A 20484-nucleotide genomic window follows, 5' to 3' on the forward strand; every position below is an offset into this window, starting at 1 on the left:
GTGATTCCGCGCCCTGCCCCGCCCCCCTCCAATCCTACCCTCCTCCTGGGATGGAAAGGTCAGTGTTGCCCTAACAAGGCCATTGGATCTCAGAGGCTGCTCCCAAAATAACCCCCCGGCCGGCCCAGCCTCCTTCAAAGCGGGAGGGGTGTTTCAAACTGGGCTGGCGCTTCAGACTCGGGGAGTGGCTGGAGGGATGAGGAAGGGAAGCTGAAACCAAGTGTGGGTAGCCGTGGAGGGCGGATCGGGCAGCTTTTCTTCTCTTGTGTAAAGAAGAGCTCCCTTCCACCTTCCCGGTCCCTTGAGTGTCCAGCAGGGAGGGGAGAGGAAGACCCAGTCCTGAAACACATTCAAATCCCCCTGAGTGTAGAAGCTGGCGAACCTCAGCCCCAGCGCCACTCACATGCCCCGACAGGACCCGGGGCTATCAGAGCATCGCTGCCAACCCCATAAAGGAATCTGGTGACCTAAAGAGAAAGGAACGGGCATGGGGTCACATATGCTTTTGAAAGCGGAGGAGGGAACTCGGGAAGAAAGGTGAAGTTCTGCAAACAGAGTGGGGTTAGATAAAGTGAATCTAAGTCTGACACAACCCAATTCCCGCCCTGCCCCCCGCACCCTGGGAAAACCCCTGGGAAGAGCCCCGTTCAAGAAGCATCATCTGGATCACTCCGTTTCTCTCTTCTCAAGGGCGAGGAGCCCACCCTCTGCTCTCTAGTTCCAAGACACAGCAGGACTGGTTGTATCGCCAGGAGATCGTCTTAGAAATACTCAACGATCATGTTTTTGTTTTTTTTAATTCTCTTTCCGAGCTCTCTCTTGCTGTGCTCTCCTGAGAGCCTGGGAGGCCAGATTTCAGAAAGCTCCTAGGGCAAGGTCAACAGCAAAGGGCTGACCAGCCCTCAGGTTCCCACCGAACTCCAGGAAAAGGGACAAATAAATCTCCATGATGAGAGACAGTGGCCAAGACCTAGGGATGGAAATTTCAGATTTCCCTGGTGGTCCAGTGGTTAAGAATCCGCCTGCCAGCGCAGGAGACACAGGTTTGATCCCTGGTTCTGGAAGATCCCACATGCCCTGGAGCAACTAAGCCCATGCACCACAGCTACTGGGCCTGAGCGCCTAGAGCCCACGGTCCGCAACAAGAGAAGCCACCGCAATGAGAAGCCCGTTCACCGCAACTAGGGGAAAGCCCTCAAGCAGTGACAAAGACCCAGTGCAGCCAAAACTAATAAATAAATAACAGATTTAGGGTTTTATTTTTTAAAAATGGAAATCCCAGCTGAACCCAGGGTTAATAGGAGCACAGTAATTCTGTGAAAGAGAGGAGCCAGCAAGCACAGGAAGCTGTGCGTATGTGTGTCTGTGTGTGTGAGAGATGGGGGGGTGGGGGTGGCAGTGAGGAGGATAGAAATCACCAAAAAAAAAAGCCCAGAAGGCATTTGAGAACATTCAACTATTATTATCTGACTCCAAACTTATCTGTCATACTCTGAAACCCACGATGACTTAGGCCACTTCAGATCAGATCAGATCAGATCAGTCGCTCAGTCGTGTCCGACTCTTTGCGACCCCATGAATCGCAGCACGCCAGGCCTCCCTGTCCATCACCAAATCCCGGAGTTCACTCAGACTCACATCCATCAAGTCAGTAATGCCATCCAGCCATCTCATCCTCTGTCGTCCCCTTCTCCTCTTGCCCCCAATCCCTCCCAGCATCAGAGTCTTTTCCAGTGAGTCAACTCTTCACATGAGGTGGCCAAAATACTGGAGTTTCAGCTTTAGCATCATTCCTTCCAAAGAAATCCCACGGCTGATCTCCTTCAGAATGGACTGGTTGGATCTCCTTGCAGGCCAAGGGACTCTCAAGAGTCTTCTCCAACACCACAGTTCAAAACCATCAATTCTTCGGCGCTCAGCCTTCTTCACGGTCCAACTCTCACATCCATACGTGACCATAGGAAAAACCATAGCCTTGACTAGACGAACCTTTGTTGGCAAAGTAATGTCTCTTCTTTTGAATATGGTATCTAGGTTGGTCATAACTTTCCTTCCAAGGAGTAAGCGTCTCTTAATTTCATGGCTGCAGTCACCATCTGCAGTGATTTTAGAGCCCCCCAAAATAACGTCTGACACTGTTTCCACTGTTTCCCCATCTATTTCCCATGAAGTGATGGGACCAGATGCCATGATCTTTGTTTTCTGAATGTTGAGCTTTAAGCCAAACTTTTCACTCTCCACTTTCACTTTCATCAAAAGGCTTTTTATTTCCTCTTCACTTTCTGCCATAAGGGTGGTGTCATCTGCATATCTGAGGTTATTGAGATTTCTCCCAGCAATCTTGATTCCAGCTTGTGTTTCTTCCAGTCCAGCGTTTCTCATGATGTACTCTGCATATAAGTTAAATAAACAGGGTGACAATATACAGCCTTGATGAACTCCTTTTCCTATTTGGAACCAGTCTGTTGTTCCATGTCCAGTTCTAACTGTTGCTTCCTGACCTGCATACAAATTTCTCAAGAGGCAGTTCAGGTGGTCTGGTATTCCCATCTCTTGAAGAATTTCCCACAGTTTCTTGTGATCCACACAGTCAAAGGCCTTGGCATAGTCAATAAAGCAGAAATAGATGTTTTTCTGGAACTCTCTTGCTTTTTCCATGATCCAGCGGATGTTGGCAATTTGATCTCTGGTTCCTCTGCCTTTTCTAAAACCAGCTTGAACATCAGGAAGTTCACGGTTCACATATTGCTGAAGCCTGGCTTGGAGAATTTTGAGCATTACTTTACTAGCATGTGAGATGAGTGCAATTGTGCGGTAGTTTGAGCATTCTTTGGCATTGCCTTTCTTTGGGATTGGAATGAAAACTGACCTTTTCCAGTCCTGGGGCCACTGCTGAGTTTTCCAAATTTGCTGGCATATTGAGTGCAGCACTTTCACAGCATCATCTTTCAGGATTTGGAATAGCTCAACTGGAATTCCATCACCTCCACTAGCTTTGTTCGTAGTGATGCTTTCCAAGGCCCACTTGACTTCACATTCCAGGATGTCTGGCTCTAGGTCAGTGATCACATCATCGTGATTATCTGGGTTGTGAAGACCAAGTCACCACCAAAGATGTGTCCTTGTTTAAGAAATGGATAGACAAGCCTCTCTCCCTTCACCCTTAGCTGATCCTGGTTCTTATTACCACTTGGTTCCTTCCTTCTTCACAGTCCCCTGCCTTAAAGAACCCTTCTCGGCCCACATTTTACCCCCAGATAGAAACACCCAGCCTCGGAGCTCTTTGCCAAGCAGACATGCAGCAAAAAGCAGCAGATAAAGACTGTCTCATCTGGGTTTTGACTCACCCCAGCCTCCTGCCCCGCAGGTTGCCTGACAGCCTGGTCTCCCAGTTCACTGCTGAGACCATCTCAATGCTGCCCCTGTAGAACTCTGCTGTTGCCACTTCTGACCAACCCTGGAAAACCGCGTGTTTCTTTCCACCTCCGCTCTCCAGGGGAGAGGAAAGAGCATCTCCAACTGGAAGCCAGAGGACTCTGAGTTCAAAACCCTTTGTAGTTTAAATGCCCAGCAAATCGGCATAATCCTGTTCTAAGGCTGGGCGGCTGGCTGCTGTGTCCTAGCAAGCTGTTCCAAGTGTAGCAACTGTTCATCCATACGCCTCCCTACAGTGGTTCCTCCCAAGGGCTGGTACACGTAAAAATCACTTGTGATACGTAAAAATGGGAACAGATTCCGGAATCCCACCCCCTCCCCAACCTACCAGATTGTCCTGGGAGGAGGCTCCAGCACTTGCATTCTTTTTAAAATCTCCTCGGACAAATCTGACTCTCATTCCCAGTAAAGAACCACTGTAGGTTTTCAAATTAAGAAACAGTTTCATAATAATGTACAGATCCATGCCTTCACTGTGTAGGGTAGATAGTTATGGAATTAGATTTGTGTTCAGATCCTAGGTCTGACCCTCACAAGCTGTGTGGCTTTGGACTATCTGTTAATTTCTCTAAGTCACAAATTCTTTGTCTGTAAAAGCACCTATCTCAAAGGATTCTCAGGGTTTTTTTCTAATTTATTTGTTTTTTAATTGAAGGATAATTGATTTACAGAATTTTGTTGTTTTCTGCCAAATATCAACATGGATCAGCCATAGGTATACATATGTCCCCTCCCTCTTGAATATCCCTCCCAAGGATTCTCAGTTTCAAGGATAATAGTATCTACCTTATATGGCTGGATGAGGATTAAGTGAGTTAATGGTGTAAAAAGACTTGTGCATGCATGCTAAGTCACTTCAGTCATGTCTGACTCTTTGTGACCCTATGGACCATAGCCCACCAGGCTCCTCTGTCCATGGGATTCTCCAGGCAAGAACACTGGAGCGGGTTGCCGTGTCCACCTCCAGGGGGTCTTCCCAACCCAGTGAAGTCTGCATTGGGTCTGTTACCTCTACGTGCATTGGCAAGCAGGTTCTTAACCACTAGCATCACCTGGGGAAGCCTGTAAAATGGCTCAGAAGACACTAAATACCTAACAAATGTTTGCTGTTATTAATATTATCCTCACAAGATAGGTTGCTTTTCACAACCTAAATGTCCATCGACAAATGAATGGATAAAGAAGATGTGGTACATATGCACAAGGAAATACTACTCAGCCATAAAAAGAATGAAATAATGTCATTTGAGGCAACATTGATGAAGCTAGAAATTATCACTCCGTAAGTGGCAGCTGGTCCCATCACTTCATAGGAAATAGATGGGGAAAGAGTAGAAACAGTGTCAAACTTTATTTTGGGGGGCTCCAAAATCACTGCAGATGGTGATTGCAGCCAGGAAATTAAAAGACGCTTACTTCTTGGAAGGAAAGTTATGACCAACCTAGATAGCATATTCAAAAGCAGAGACATTACTTTGCCAACAAAGGTTCGTCTAGTCAAGGCTATGGTTTTTCCAGTGGTCATGTATGGATGTGAGAGTTGGACTGTGAAGAAAGCTGAGCGCCGAAGAATTGATGCTTTTGAACTGTGGTGTTGGAGAAGACTCTTGAGAGTCCCTTGGCCTGCAAGGAGATCCAACCAGTGCATTCTGAAGGAGATCAGCCCTGGGTGTTCTTTGGAAGGAATGATGCTAAAGCTGAAACTCCAATACTTTGGCCACCTCATGTGAAGACTTGACTCATTGGAAAAGACTCCTCTGATGCTGGGAGGGATTGGGGGCAGGAGGAGAAGGGGATGACAGAGGATGAGATGGCTGGATAGCATCACTGACTCGATGGACTTGAGTCTGAGTGAACTCCGTGAGATGGTGATGGACAGAGAGGCCTGGCATGCTGCAATTTATGGGGTCACAAAGAGTCGGACACAACTGAGTGACTGAACTGAACTGAACTGAAGTAAGTCAGAAAGAGAAAGACAAATACCATATGATATCACTTATGTGTGGAATCTAAAATATGACAAAAAATAAAGTTATCTATGAAACAGAAACAGACTCACAGACGTAGAGAATAAACTCACCGTTGTCAAGGCAGCAGGCAGGGTGAGGGAGGGATGTGGGGGGAGTTTGCGATTAGCAGATGCAAACTATTGTATATAGAGTGGATAAACAACAAGGTCCTACTGTGGCATAGGGAACTATATTCAATATTCTGTGATGGACCATAATGGAAAAGAATATGAAAAAGAATGCATGTGTACATATAACTGAATCACTGCGCTATATGGCAGAAATTAACACACTGTTGTAAATCAACTATACTTGAATAAAATAAATTTTTAAAAAATAAGTTGCTTTTCACACTATCATGCTTAATAAAATTATTACCAAAGGGAAGAAAGTGAAAGTGAAGTCGCTCAGTCATGTCCAACTCTTTGTGACCCCATGGACTGTACCGCACCAGGCTCCTCCCTCCATGGGATTCTCCAAGCAAGAGTACTGAAGTGGGTTGCCATTTCCTTCTCCAGGGGATCTTCCCGACCCAGGGATCGAACCTGGGTCTCTCGCATTCCAGGCAGATGCGTTAACCTCTGAGCCACCAGGGAAGCTTAAGGGAAGAATCACCCCTTAAATATTAAGTACCTTAACACTGAAGCACTCCTTACTTTTCCCAATGTGTATTTACTCAACATTACCCTGTGTGGTTTTCCCCTTTTCAAACTGATAAATTATATTATTGGCAAAGGGACACTGATTTCTTGACCGTTTAAGTGAGGCGTTCTCTGGCGGTCCAGTAGTTAAGATGCTGCGCTTCCAACGCAGGGGGCACGGGATCAATCCCTGGTTGGGAAACTAAGATCCCACAGGCCGTGCAGCACAGCCAGAAGTTTCGGTCAATTTTTTTCGGTCAATTTGGTACCGGCCTTACCTGACCAGCCATCACTTCTTTGCCTCTCCCTTTAAACCAGTGAGTTTCAGGGAAAGGGAGACCCCTTGTGGCCACATGTGCATTACAACAGATTTTTCTTAGAAAAACCAAGTTCTACATTTGAAACGTATATACTAAACTTGGAACGAATTTTAAATTGCTTTAAAAGGTAGCTATCCCATTCTCTCTTTTTCGCAGGCTTTTCTCACTCCACAGTGTTGTTCTTGGGTCAGAAGGTGCAGTCACTTGCTTCCCTTGTCTCCTCAATTTCTCTAGCGTGACTGCTTCCTAGGGAGGGAGGAGAGGAAGGGACTGAAAATCCAAAACAGAGAGGAATGCACACAGAAATCTACTCGGGTCTCACGTTCCTTCTCAGCACCGAAGACTTAGTTAAAGAAGCCTCACCTTCCCAGACAAGTTATCTGGCTGGGTTACATGCCTTCCGACACGCTGACTCCTTCCCCCACCTATGAGCTGTCTGAAGCAAAGATTATCTTCATTCCAAAAAAAAAGAAAAAAAAAAGAAGCCTGAATACCTCCTAAGTGCCTGCCTGGCACTCCAGCTCATCTTTTTGTGCCCAGCACCCTCACAAACTACGTGCCCTCATCTTTCCTTCTTATTTGGCAGCTGACAACCCCCTTCTTGAGATGCTTTTTCACTCTACTCCTAGGGCTTGTCTCTCGGTTCTGTCCTGCCTCATTGGCTGCTCCCACACAAGTCTTCTGCAGGTTCCTCCTCATTGCCCTGAGCTCTAGACTTTGGAAATGACCCAGAGCTTGGTCCTTTTACTGAGAATCCACATTTACTCTCTAGGTGATCTCCTTTGCCAGCAGAGTTTTCAGTAACACCCACACCCTGATGGCTCCTAACTTTGGATCTCCAGCCTGTCCCACCCCTGATCTTCAGTTGCATATCCAACCACCGACTCAGCATCTCTACATGATATCAAAACCAAACTCCCAAAGTCTCCTCCCAAATCTGCTCCTCCAGCCAACTCCCACTGTATTAAACCTTGGGAATCATCCTTAATTTCAATCCTTCTCTCATACCTTATGTGCACACATGCTAAATTGCTTGTCGTGTCTGACTCTTTGAGACCCTATGGACTGAAGTCTGCCAGGCACTTCTGTCCATGGGATTCTCCAGACAAGAATACTGGAATGGGTTGCCATGCCCTCCTCCAGGGGATCTTCCTGACTTAGGGATCAAACCCATGTCTCTTATGTCTCCTGCATTGGCAGGTGAGTTCTTTACCGCTGAACTTCCCTGGTGGCTCAGATGGTAAAGGATCCGCCTGCAATGCGGGAGACCTGAGTTCGATTCTGGGTTGGGAAGATCCCCTGGAGAAGGGAACAGCAACCCACTCCAGTATTCTTGCCTGGAGAACCCCCATGGACAGAGGAGCCTCGGGGGCTACAGACAAGGGGGTTGCAAAGAGTCGGACATGACTGAGCGACTTTCACTCACTCTTTACCACGAGCACCCCGAGAAGCCCATATCCTTATATCCATCACTTATATCCATCAGTAAATCCCTTTAGCTCGACCTTCAAAATAATTCCAGAATAGGTCTTCTCTCCTGCACTGCCAAGGTCTGAGCCACTTGAAATCATTGTCTGATTCACTGCAGTAGCCTCCTGACTGCCTCCTTCCTTTCCTTTTCCTAGCTCCCCTCTTAGTCTACAGAGCAGCCAGTGGTCTTTATAAAAGACAAGTCTGATGTCTCTCCTGTCCTCCAGACCCCCTCAAAGGCTCCCTGTCTCCTCACAAACCAAAGCCTTTAAAACGACCCAAGAGGGTCTCCATGATCTGCCCATCACCCATGCTTCTGTGACCTCGCCTGCTTCAAGGAATGCTGCCAGGAATGCTCTTCCCCCAAATATCCACATGGCTCACTCTCGTTATCTTCAGGTCTCAGCTCAGATGTCACCTCCTCACGGAAGCTTCTCTGACCACTCCAAATGAAACAGCAACTCCTCCCACTGCCCTAGCCCTTGCTCTCTCCTAATCCTCCTCTCCATAGCATTTTCTCCACCAAGGATATGATGTCCTATTCCCAGCACCTGGTATAGCATGACTGTGTTGACAGCACTCAGTGAAGATATGTTCAATGAAGTTACACATCAGGATGCTACTTTCCAAAACATCAGAGTAAAAATCCCTCAAACCACAATTTGAATCTGTTTTCCAGGATGCATCTGACAAACAAACATTGGTCCCGTAAGTTGGACTCACAAATGGTCAACTGTCCCAATTAGGAACACATATTAAAGCTGGCCCAACTGGGTTTGAGTGATCTTGGACTTCCAAGATTCACGTTTAAAGGAAGATTCTGACTGAGATGTAAATCTTACACCTCATTCCTGCAAATCTGGAGTTCCCAAGTTTTTGTCCAAGTGTGGATTTCTCCAACAGGTTACTCAGCCATTGGAACTTGGTCCTTTTCAGTTATGACTCTCCTCCTAACAACTCTGAATAAAAAACGGGCCTCACTCACCCTTCTCCTGTGACTGTTCTGTTAATATACAGAATTAATAATTGGACTGCTGCTTTGAAAAGCAAACTAAAACCTTAAAAGACTTAACAGACTTAGAACTATTTTAGTTCAAGTAACATGTTCAGCTCAATTTACTCCACTTCTTTCTAGTAAAAAAGGTAAAGCAAAACACTAGCTGTGTTGGGGAGTGGGTGGGGGGAGGGGCCATAGGTGCCCTTATAACCAGAAGCCCTAATGGCCTAGGTTCAGTTCACTTGCTCAGTCGTGTCCAACTCTCTGCAACCCTGTGGACTCCAGCACACCAGGCTTCCCTGTCCCATCACCAACTCCTGGAGCTTGCTCAAACTCATGTCTATCAAGTCGGTGATGCCATCCAATCATCTCAACCTCTGTTGTCCCCTTCTCTCCTCCTGCCTTTGATCTTTCCCAGCATCAGGGTCTTTTCCAATAAGTCAGTTTTTTGTTATCAGGTGGCCAAAGTATTGGAGTTTCAGCTTCAGCATCAGTCCTTCCAATGAACACTGGAGTATATTCATTGGATACATTCAATCCGAGAAGAGAATGGCAAACTAGTACCCTTGCCTTATATGGCAGCATGTCACTTTGGAACCACCCAGAAAAGAGAGGGTTCTTCCTCCAGTGGAAACTGTGGACAGACTTTTGTTCGAAACTTTAGAGGGAGCTGTGGCCTGGTCGGCCTTTAATTACAGGACACGGCATGGATAAAATTCTCTTTGGGGCCTGCTGGGGTAGGAGGGCAGTACAAAGAGATATCCATCCAGAACATTTGAAACTGAGGTATGAGAGCTATACTGCAAGTGACTGAAACATGCCATATATACCAGAATGCGAGATGGAGCAGATACATGGCAGTGTCCAACATCACACCCCTCTCCCACAAAGCAGCAGCCCACTCCAAGCTGCTTCTCACGGAAGAAACCTTATGTGACGTGTCTCAGGGCGAAGAGCACCAGCAGGGGTTTGCTTGGTGATGGTTAATGATTCTCTCAAACAATATAGGGCAGGCCAGCCAGTTTATTTATATTGAATCTAAACCTTAGATCTCTGGCTTAACAATAACATAGGAAACCTTTAAAGACACAATAAATCTTAGGTAAATCAGACATGGTTTAAACCTGTCATGTACTTCTAATACCGCTGGGCTGGCAATTACAGCATGACAAATGTTCAGTCCAGTTACAAAACCACATTTCATTTTCCTTGGCACCCAAATCTTAACACACATCTGAAAAATGCACGGTTTTTTCAAAGGCTTTCACCATAAATATGCTGCTACCAGTCAAGCAATGACCGTTTGTTCACCCCCAGGGACATTTCTAAATGATCTGCTCACCTTGGTGGGTATGTAAGAACTCAGAAAGTTAAGTTTAAAGAACGAAGATTAACTGACTGAGATGCCAAGAAAAGTTTTTATTGCAAGCACAGTGAGCAGAAGGAGATGTCTTCTCACACAAAGTAGCTGCAAGGTCTGCTGTTAACTAACTCTCTGACAACCCTTCATTGGTTAAAGCACAGTAAGGAGCTTCTTGCTCTCAGGTGTACATCATTTCTGCCATGTGGGACATTTTCTTGGGGATATACAAGTAATATTCCATGTAGCCCGACAGGTCCTCAATGGTCACATCATCCACGTAGACACGAGCCTGCTCAGAACAGGAACGGGGAGAGCCAGACAGAGTTCTCGTGTGAAGCGACTGAGAGTAGTCCTCAAGTGTGGATCTTCGTTCTGGGGCCAAGGGGGGGACATTCTGCAGGCCTGAAAAGGAATATACCTCCATGTCATGCCACCTCTTACACTGGCACTCCTTGCCTATGCATACACATGGCTTGCCCAGGTTTAGCTTGGAAACTGATTGAAAGTCAGAGAGATCATTGGCCTGGAGACTTGCTTGGGAGACTTGGGGAGCATCAGAGGAATCTTCCTCCTTACTCTCTGATGGGAGCCTTGGAACCGAAGTTCTCAAAGGCTCAGCAACCGCCCCTGTGTGATTAGTATCGAGAGAAGATGAGCATTCTCCTGCATTGAACTCTTTAGGGGTTGAAATTCCCAGCCCACTGCTGCCATCAGGGGAGTCAGTCTGGCTTTTGTGCTTGAGCTGGCTGCTGGAAGAAGCTATTGTACTGCAATGTATGAACTTTGGAGGATGAAGGACAGGAGACTTGGAACGGCGGCGACGCTGGGTTCTCACTGCTCCTCGTGAAGACTTCCTTGTAGACCTAAGAGGAAAAAACACACAAGAGGATGTTGGGATACAGTGTTCTTCTAAAGAGATCTTTTAAGATAGTTGGGAAATTGCCACCTCTCTGGTGAATGAGTGAAAATAAGTTCTCCACAAAGACGTGTGCCCACCTCCACTGTCAAGCTGCCCGAGCCTGTGCATCTCAAAAACTCCAACACCCCCTTACTATAGGAGAGGTGAAGGGTAGTTTTAAGTCACGTTTCTCAGACCAAACATTTGGTGCAGAAGACCTGTCTGCCCTGTCCCAACCCTTGTCTTAGGAACCTCTGACCAGTGGTTTGGGGAAGCACCCTGCACAGACAACTTAGAAAAACCTCAATGCTGGGCTCCATGCTCTGAACAAGGCAGTTTCAGTACCACCACGGGGCGGGGCGGGGTGGGGGGGGGGGGGGTAGCTAATGCTACAAATAATCACTCATTCAACAGAATGACAGATTTAGAATTCATTTCTATCACTGGAAACAGCTGAACAACAGATTTAGACACTCTCAAGTTTTCAGATACTGGGAATTATCAGGCACATTATGTAATTTTTATAAAAAATATTTAATAAGAATTGTGCAAAGAGAAAAAAGTTCAAAATTGCCAAGCAAACTTGAAAGAGATAATGGCCGAGCAATTTTCTGAACTGATGCAAGAGAATACAAACACAAGAAGCACACAAGCAGGACAACTAATTGGAGAAAACCAAAAACAACAGGGACACCTTAAAACCAGCTCGAGACTAGATGGATTATTGCCGAAAGAAGAAAAATTAAGTCTGAAAGTAGGCTTTTCAACAACAACATGGAAGCCAGAAGACAATACCTTCAAGTGCTAAGGGAAAACAACTGCCACCTAAGACCACGATTTCAGGTTCACTAAAGCAGGGATAACTTTCAAGAAAAAGGATGAAATAAAGACATTTTCAGAGAAACATTCTATATGGACAACTAACAGAGAGCAAACACCCCCACTGCGCCTTTTTAACTAAATAACAGACTTCTTTAGGAAGAAAGTGACCCTATACGGAAGGTCTGATGCCACAATGGTGAGAGTAAAGGAAGTGTACATGAGATGAATCTAAACCAACACTCTCTAATTAAATACAATGAAGTAGGGTAAATAAAACTGAACTGGTGAGACAAAAATAATTGACAGAACTGAAGTACCAGGTTGGGAGGGGACTGGAGCAAAACAGTTCTGAGGAGGAGGGCTAAGAGAAACAAAGTATGTAGTTTCCAAACCAATGAAAGGAAAACTGGTATGGAGAAAAACAAACATATTTCAAACAATTTTTCAAATGGGGAGGACAGGGAAGGTGGGAACAAAAGAAATAAAAAAGAAAAAGCAGGACAAACAGCATAAAAGAGCAGAACAAATCCAAATATATCAATAATCAAAATAAATGTAAGTTTAACTCCAGACAAAACAGACTTTAAGACAAAAGCCATTATGGGGGATTAAGAAGGTCACTAAATACAGTAAAAGTCTCAATTCATCAGGAAGAAAACATTCTAAACTGGCATGAACCTAGGCTATAAACAAAACAGCTTCAAAACGATAAAGCAAAGATATAGAACTTACAGGGAAAATAAACGAATGTACTCCACTGGGGGAGACTTCAACAAGCCCCTCAATTATTAATAGGCCAAGCTAACAACACCAACAGAATTATTTGAAAAAAGATCCTATAAATAAGACATTTAAAAGCTTACTTTAATGGACATTTATAAAACCTAAAAATGATGAGAGGAGAGCCATTCTTCTCAAACACACATAGAACATTTATAAAAACTGACTATGAACCAGGCCAGACAGCAAGTCTCAGCAAATTCACAATGAGAAGAAAGACTCTTCTTTAATTGGTGCATCTTGGGTTCTGTATCATAAGACATTCTCTTTTGAATTTTCAGCAAAGAAAATCCAGTACCACGTTAAGGTGCTGGGATAAAAACCATGTGCAGTGAGAAGTTCTTACCCATGCCAACTGTCTTTAGACGCACATGCGGACTTAGGTTTGGCATCCTCTACTGCTGCTCTGACCGACGCTCTGACACTTGCGCCTTCTCCAACAGACAGAGATGCTATGGACCTGAAGACAAGAACAGAGTTTACTGCTTAGAAAACCACGCAAGAAGAACACACTGCTCTCACCAACCCAAATGAAACTTGTGTTAATACCTTTATTGCCTTTTCAGTTTGCTTTTCTCAAGAATTGCTCAGCTTTCACTGTAAACTGTCCTTCAAAACCAAATTTGGAGGATCCCTAAGAGCTCACAGTTGCAAAACTGTAAGCCAAAGAATGATTCTTAAGTATAACCAGCAGTGGGATATAAATAGACTGTTTATCTGGGGCAGATCGGCCGTATGTCCAGGGAGAATGCTAATGACACTGACCGCTTACTTTATGTGGGCAAACCAGAGCTGTGGAGACTAAGTTCAGGAGGATAAACTTTAGGAGACTCAATCTAACTCTGGGAGACTCAATCTAAATGAATCCTTTTTCAAATAGTATACGACTTATACAAAAATATTCTGATTTTTACAACCAATAAACCTGAAATATTATTCAGTTAAATCTCTACAGTTTAAAACTACACAAGTAACGTGGGTTCTCAGTAAAGAAGATGAAAAAATTTAAAAGAGAAAAGAATCAACTCTAATTTCACAATCCAGAAATCAACATTAACATTTAACATCAAATTATTCTGGACCTTTTCAATATACACACACACACAGGGCTCCTACTACACATGCTGCAGCACTGCAGTATCCTATAGAAAGAGACAGTCTACTAAGTAACAAGATGCTCACTCACTGAAACATAATTTAAAAGCTGGCAATAACTAAATGTCTAATAACAGAAAATACCATACTATATAAAATTAGTGGTGTCTGGTACACAATGGGATATTAGGAATTTATTAAAAATAAAGCGTACAAAGAACTTTAATGACATGGGAGAATGCTTATAATATTAAGGGAAAACAGCATGGATGAATACCTGTACATATATTATGATTTCAACTGTGTAAAAACAGTGATATTACAGATGATTTAGATACTAACAGTGGTAATGGTAAGGTGTGATTTTTACTTTTTTATCCATTTTATGATTTAAATAAGCATGTATTATGCTAAAGATATATATATATACAGTCTGAAAAAAAGAACTATATTGTTTTGCAATTAAATATATAGAGTCTATCCTGATAAGACAAATACCATTAGGAACCAAAACCTGTTCAACAGGATCATGCTGAATTCCTTGGCAAGGCTTGGTTAGCCTATGAGTCAGTACCTCACATGTTCCATTTGTAAATCAGCAACAATTCCAAACAACCAACTAGAACTGCATGACACACTACACAAGTCTTATTCTGCCTAGTCACAGTAATGACTCACCCCTTGCACTCTTACTTGGTTTTCTGAAATGCTCTCCACTGCTCCTCCTCTTTATAATTTCACACACAGTAGACTGCAGGCTACAAATACACAGTATCGGACCGTAAACTGTACAGAGTATTTTAAAAGATTTTATGTTCCAAGTAATTTTTAGGGGCACAGAAATAGCTTAATTTTATGTTCCAATGAAAATACCAGGAAAGAAGTCTGTGTATCAAGAGTTAAGTAAATTTATACACTAAGGGATTTACATATACCTGTGCATTTGTAAGTATTTTCCTGATTAAAAAATTGCATAGATTTGCATAGTCTATACCAGAAATCACAGAAAATTACACTATGACTAGAGTCTGGAACTATGTGTTTCTCTGCTTTGTTTCTGCTTCCCAAAATAGCAAATACTAATCAATTCTAATGGCAAGATGATCATATTGGCAAAATCACTAGAAGATACTTGCTGTATCATGGAAACAATGTCAGCACCTGTAACAGCTGCTGTGCAAATCTATGAGTATAAATTTTCTCATTTGGTAGGTCAAAAACAGGATTAGCAATAGGCAGGCAGCTGTAACAACTAACATCTATTTAATTTTACTATGCACCAGGCACTGAATGTGTTTCTTCATGTTGTCTTCACAAAAATGGTTAAGAGCAGAGGTTCTGGAGAAAAATTATCTGGGTTCAAATTCTGGCTCTACCACGTCTTACCAATGTGACCTTTTATAAGACAATTCATCTGTAGCTCCTCTGTAAACTATACAGTATACTCTGTACTGTCTATCTTCTAAGTTGGTAGTGAGGATTAGATGATATGTACAGAGTACTTCAGTATTGAGGGCATAGTAAAATAAGTAATAAATTTTAAGTCATTACTGCTCCTTGCTGAGTTGGGTTTCCGTTCATGAAATGAAATATTGTTATATCCATTAAAATTTAAGATATCTTCTGGCCTGGGGCAAAGAATGGGGATGAAAAGAGTCCTGCATAGAACATTTTGCAAAGGGTGAAAATATTAACATTCAGACAGCAGCTGGTCTGCAGGTGCTCTAATTAGTTTGACCAAAGGGTCCAAGACTATTGATCTCAGTGACAGAACCCTAATGAATAGAGGTTTCCATAGTGATAGGCTCAGCGATCAGAGCCCATGAAATTGACAATGTCTGCAGAGATTCCTATTGAACCAACTCACTTTCAGTGAAAAATACTGTGATTCCCTAGAGGTGTAGGAGGAACTCTCTGATGGGACACTGACTGCTAATGTGTGATTAAAAAGAGGCAGGGGGCAGGGAAAGCGGTACTCTACTAAAGTTAAGGATAATTCCCAACCTTGGAATACAAATGAGCAGCTACTTCTCAAAATTTAACAGAAGAGTTTCTTTTATAACAATGTTATACAGAATTTGGTAAAATATCACACTATTAACATTTATACTTCCTACAAATAAAAAGAAACTTTAGAAGAGAAAGAGCTCCCCTGAGGAAATGTCTACTTAAATCTAGTAAACAATTCCCCAATAATATACTTCATATTTAATTACCCTGATGCATCCACTCTTAGTTTCTTGAAAGCAGTTTGTAGACTCTCCTCCTCTCCATCCTTGGCTTCCGATTTCATTGTGAAAGTTTTTACACTATTATGGATGTTCCCGTTAATACTAAAAAAAATAGAAAAGAAAAATTAAATGAGCAAAGTGAAAACAGGTTAAAATCTGTATTCCTGATACTACCATTGCTTCTTAGTGGGATAGAGTGCAAATTTCTATTTCTAAAAGGAAGTTTCAATGATTAGGAAACTGCAGGTTTTATTTCTTAAGAGGAGACAAATGAAATGATACAGAAAACATGTGTTTATTATGATGGTATTTAAACTGTCCAAATACTTGAAGACAACATCTTGTTTCACAGTTTTGGAAATTAGATCACCATTACCTAAAATCTGTGTTTCTGTATACTTTTTAACAGGAAGGGAAATCCTTCCAGTTGTAGAAGTCTAGAAACCTACAGAAAAGATGATCATTGCATTGGAAATAAAAAGGGAAAAGCTTAGTCTACAAGATTCTGATCTTTAAAATGCTACTTAAAAAGTGTATATATGTATATGCAAACATTCACTTTCCTGTGTATTTGAAACTAATACAATATTATAAATCAACTATATATACTTCAACAAAAATTTTTGAACAACAAAAAAACCCACTACTGAGTATTTGTCTCATCTAACTCTAAACATTTCAGGTAAGAATAACTACATGACACATGACAGCATTTCTCTAAAGCAATCCTGACGCAGATATGAGTATTTATACTCATCCTAATAATCATACAGATAGATATCAAGTTGTTACCACTGTCAAGGCAGGATTACAAACTTGTTTCAATGATACTGACTACTCCACACACTATCTATAAGGTTGATACCTTTGCTTTCTTTAGCTTCTAATACTCTCTCACAAAAATAGATGAACTACACTACTTGTAACTCAAAATCTTAAAGGTAGCTGAAGAGACAGGAAATAAAGGAAAAAAACTAAAATTGTTCTACAGATATGCCTTTAAATGATCTCTACCTAATCAACTAGCTTGATTAACCAAAGTTCTCCATTTCCCCCACCCTGATTTTTATATTTAAACCAAAAAGGTGGGGGGGAGGGGCGGGGGGGGGGCCCCAGACCAACCAAAACAACGAGATACAATAGAGAAGTTAATCAATTCACTGACTCTAATCTCTCCATTTTTTTTACTTTTAGGGTAAAAACTTTCCTGATACCAAATCCAGAATGAAAATGGTTTCTATAAACATATTACTGGAAATCAGAAAGAAAAAAGTAAAACAAAAAAATAAGAAAATGAGGAATTTTTTAAGCATTCACTTCACCTTCTCTATTTCTAACCTGCTACCCCATCCCCCCCACCCCCACCCCGCCCTGGGCACTCTCCCAGTGAATAGTGCCTGGATCCTTGGAGCCTCTTTGATTTTATATCTGCTCATTTCTCAGGGGTGGGTTTGATGTTATTGTGAGACCTCTAATATTCTAAAGGTCAGAGTGTCATAATATGTTTGTTAATGTAACCACGCAGTACCAGAGACAGAATTAGGAAGCAACTAATCAAGACTATTTGTTTTATTTATGTGTAGAAGGTATTTTAGGCAGACTTCTCTGAGAACACTGAAAACAGTCTCAAAAGAATTTATCTAGTTTTCACCTCAACTTCTTAAAATATTGAAATACACTCCCCACAGATATTTTTGCTGGTTTATTTAACCAGTACGTCACTGTGAAGAAACAATATCAATTCCGTATTTCACTGGCTACTAATTCAGTTCTAGATTTAGAGGAGGATCCTCTCCCAGATACACAATAACGTCTTCTATATACCTGGGGAGAGGGATGGCCAAAGATCAGATATTCTCTTATTTTTGAAGCTCCACAGCATCTAAAACGGTGCTGTCTGTAGGCTGTAAACAAATTCCTCCTGCTGGCAGAACTAAAATAAAGTTTTTATTAGTTTTCCTCAATTACTTTATGACCAAACGCTGGCCCTCACAGAGGAACATCATATGAGCCAGTCTCCCCACTCCTCTGGACCCCACACAATCCCTCTCCGGGCCTCTCTAGAAATCAGCACACATCACATCTACACATGCATTGCTGAATTCTACAGGCAGGAATCCATTCCTTCCGCAAATACTGACAGAATCCCTACGCTGTGCTTTTAGCACTAGTCCGGATGCTCAGGCATGTAGGTGTGAACTCAGGACTATGAACCCCACTCCTGCCCTAACACTGTGCTAAGATGTTTTGCACTCAGATATGGAACTTTTAATTATACAGGGCTAATTTATATACTGTAAGTGACCTCCAGATGTTAATACAAACTCCACTAACATTCTTACTGGCACACTAAAAGAGCCATCATTTACAAACCAAAACAGGCCAGAATAAGACTGGCTACCGACTAAAACTCTAGGAATGAAGTTCCATTTAAACTATTTTCAGACTTCGAGCATTTTGATTACTCATCTTTTCCCTCAGTTAAATTAACCCAGAGCAAAGGTGAATCTCAGGTATGACCTTAACAGCTAAACAGTAGCGTGTCTGTAACTTTAAAAGGCTTTACCATGCTCCTCCCTCTTCCCATTCACTCAAATCGAGAGCTGCACAACCAACTCCGGGGATCTTACACTTGATTTATCTTCATTAAGTTTATGGGAGGCGTTCTTGCCGATTTTTACTGCACTATCTTCTTGAAATTGAACAATCCCCGCAAAGGTCAAACTTTTAAAGTTACTTTAAGTCAAATCACACGGGGATTCGGAGTTTCCCTTAACCTTTCAAAAAACCAAAACAAAAACACAAAATCCTTCTAAGTTCATCCATCAAAAGGGCAAATTCCTGACTTTTCTCTGACTTCAAACGAAGAGTAAGTCTCACAATATTATTTATATCTTGCAATTTTAACCAAGCCCACCTAACAACCACAAGCCTAGGTCCAAATTTCCCGGACCCTGAAAAGACCTGAGAACGATCAATAAAGGATCCGCGCGTAAGCGTGTCATCACAATGTTAAATAAAGCTTTTAGAAAATTTCCCAGCCCAGCAGGAAGCATGGAGTCCGGGAAAAGAAAATCCTGTCCAGCAACTCTGGAAGACGCGAACAAGACGAAGTTGCAACAATCGGCCCCGGAGACAAAACACGTTCATGTCTCTCTGTACCCACTCAACTTCTACACCCTCGGTGTAGAAGAGCTTTGTGCTTTGCTAGAGCACAAAGTTAATTCTTTTCACCCAGAAACTGGGTCGGTCGAGGTTAAACAAGATGGGGTGGGGAAAGGTCAGGGCCTGGGGGGGCGGTTCGGAAAGTGGGGATCTGTCTGGCGCCCGAACCCGCCCGGGCTCTCCCGCTGCAAAGTTTCCCCTTGAGGATACTCCCCCGGCCAAGATGAGAGGCCTGCGTCGGGCCAAAGGGGTGAGGGATCCAGAAGGAGGCGGGAACAGAGCCGAAGAGGCAGCCAACGAGACTGGGGCTCGGGAACCAGCGAGAAAGGGCGGGAAGGGGCAAAGGGCGGCCGAGGAGGGCGAAAAGGGGAAGCTATGGACCGGCGGGAGAGGGCGGAGGCACGGCGCGGGGGCCGCGGAGGCGGGAAGGGGAGAGAGAGAAGAGCCTCTGGCAGGGCCAGGCCGCAGTGGCCGAGGGGGCGCGGAGAGGCGCAGGCCCGGCCCGGACGGCCCGGCCCAGGCGGCCAGCGTCGGCGGGCGACGCGGCTCGACGTGCGGCGGGAGGGCCAAAGGAAGCCGCCCGTGGCCAGGCCGGGCCGGGAGGCCCAGACGCGGTGACGCGGCGCGTCCGCGTCACGTCAGGGTACTCACCTTCTCGCAGCAGGGGCGCTCCGGTAAGCCAGTCCGGTCAGTTTAGAACGTCTTTCCCAGATCGCGGCGCCTGACTGACCCGGATCCAAATCCGCGGAGGGACGACCAGCGCCTCCGAAGTCGCACTGCGCCTGCGTCACCCAGGCACGCGCCCCGCCCCCTTCTCTTTCTCCTCCCATCTCGGGGAATCGGCGACGGGGGAGGGCAGCGGCTGCGCAGGCGCGAGGTCGTGGCCGCGCGTCTCAAAAGCCTGGCGCCAGCCCCTCGTGAAACACGTGCGCCTGACGTCATTTCCTGTTATTCTCTTCCCTGGCTCCTCCCTCCGCGAAGGGTTCGCTGGGGATGGGATTTTGGGGCTTGCCCGCTTCTTCAGCTTGGTCAGGTGAGCGAGTGGGCGTGCTTCACCAGCCAGCCGCCTCCACTTCTGCGGGTCTCCTGGTGTTTGGTGCCTGGAATTGACAAGGTGCGGGATTCCTCCGGGTGAGGCCATGATGGGGGAATCTTCACGGCAATGGACCCCGTCTGAGCGATTGGCGAGAGCCCCCTCTACGCCCGAATTGGACTTGCTGCGACATCTCCAGAGCTCCGACGAGAGCCCTCGCCTCCC

The 20484-nt window shown here is 44.1% G+C and overlaps 1 protein-coding gene across 2 annotated transcripts; it reads right to left on the minus strand.

Annotated features, from left to right (window-relative positions):
* Positions 1–10271: 10271 nt before the first annotated feature.
* On the minus strand, positions 10272–20035 carry OSER1 (oxidative stress responsive serine rich 1). 2 transcript variants are annotated; one of them, XM_070801727.1, is made up of 5 exons: positions 19878–20007; positions 17886–17994; positions 16047–16163; positions 13082–13195; positions 10272–11098 (listed from the first exon to the last, which is right to left on the minus strand). In XM_070801727.1, the coding sequence occupies exons 3-5, from the start codon at positions 16121–16123 to the stop codon at positions 10414–10416; spliced, it is 876 nt and encodes a 291-aa protein (XP_070657828.1). In that variant the 5' UTR covers positions 16124–16163; positions 17886–17994; positions 19878–20007; the 3' UTR covers positions 10272–10413. The 2 variants fall into 2 exon arrangements, with proteins under 2 accessions (XP_070657828.1, XP_019827994.2); XM_019972435.2 differs by lacking the exon at positions 17886–17994 and having other exon boundaries at positions 19878–20035.
* Between the last annotated feature and the right edge of the window lie 449 nt (positions 20036–20484).

This window comes from Bos indicus, chromosome 13, assembly GCF_029378745.1.
Source record: "Bos indicus isolate NIAB-ARS_2022 breed Sahiwal x Tharparkar chromosome 13, NIAB-ARS_B.indTharparkar_mat_pri_1.0, whole genome shotgun sequence".
NCBI classification, from domain to species: Eukaryota; Metazoa; Chordata; class Mammalia; order Artiodactyla; family Bovidae; genus Bos; species Bos indicus.

Bases quoted from the DNA above. Each gene is read 5' to 3' on its own strand.
- OSER1 (XM_019972435.2), bottom strand. From the start codon at position 16,123: ATGAAATCGGAAGCCAAGGATGGAGAGGAGGAGAGTCTACAAACTGCT. The intron at 13,196-16,046 runs GTAATTAAATAT...TCTTGTCTTCAG, and splicing joins CTAAGAGTGGATGCATCAGG to GTCCATAGCATCTCTGTCTG. The intron at 11,099-13,081 runs GTAAGAACTTCT...TTTTCCTCTTAG, and splicing joins TCTAAAGACAGTTGGCATGG to GTCTACAAGGAAGTCTTCAC.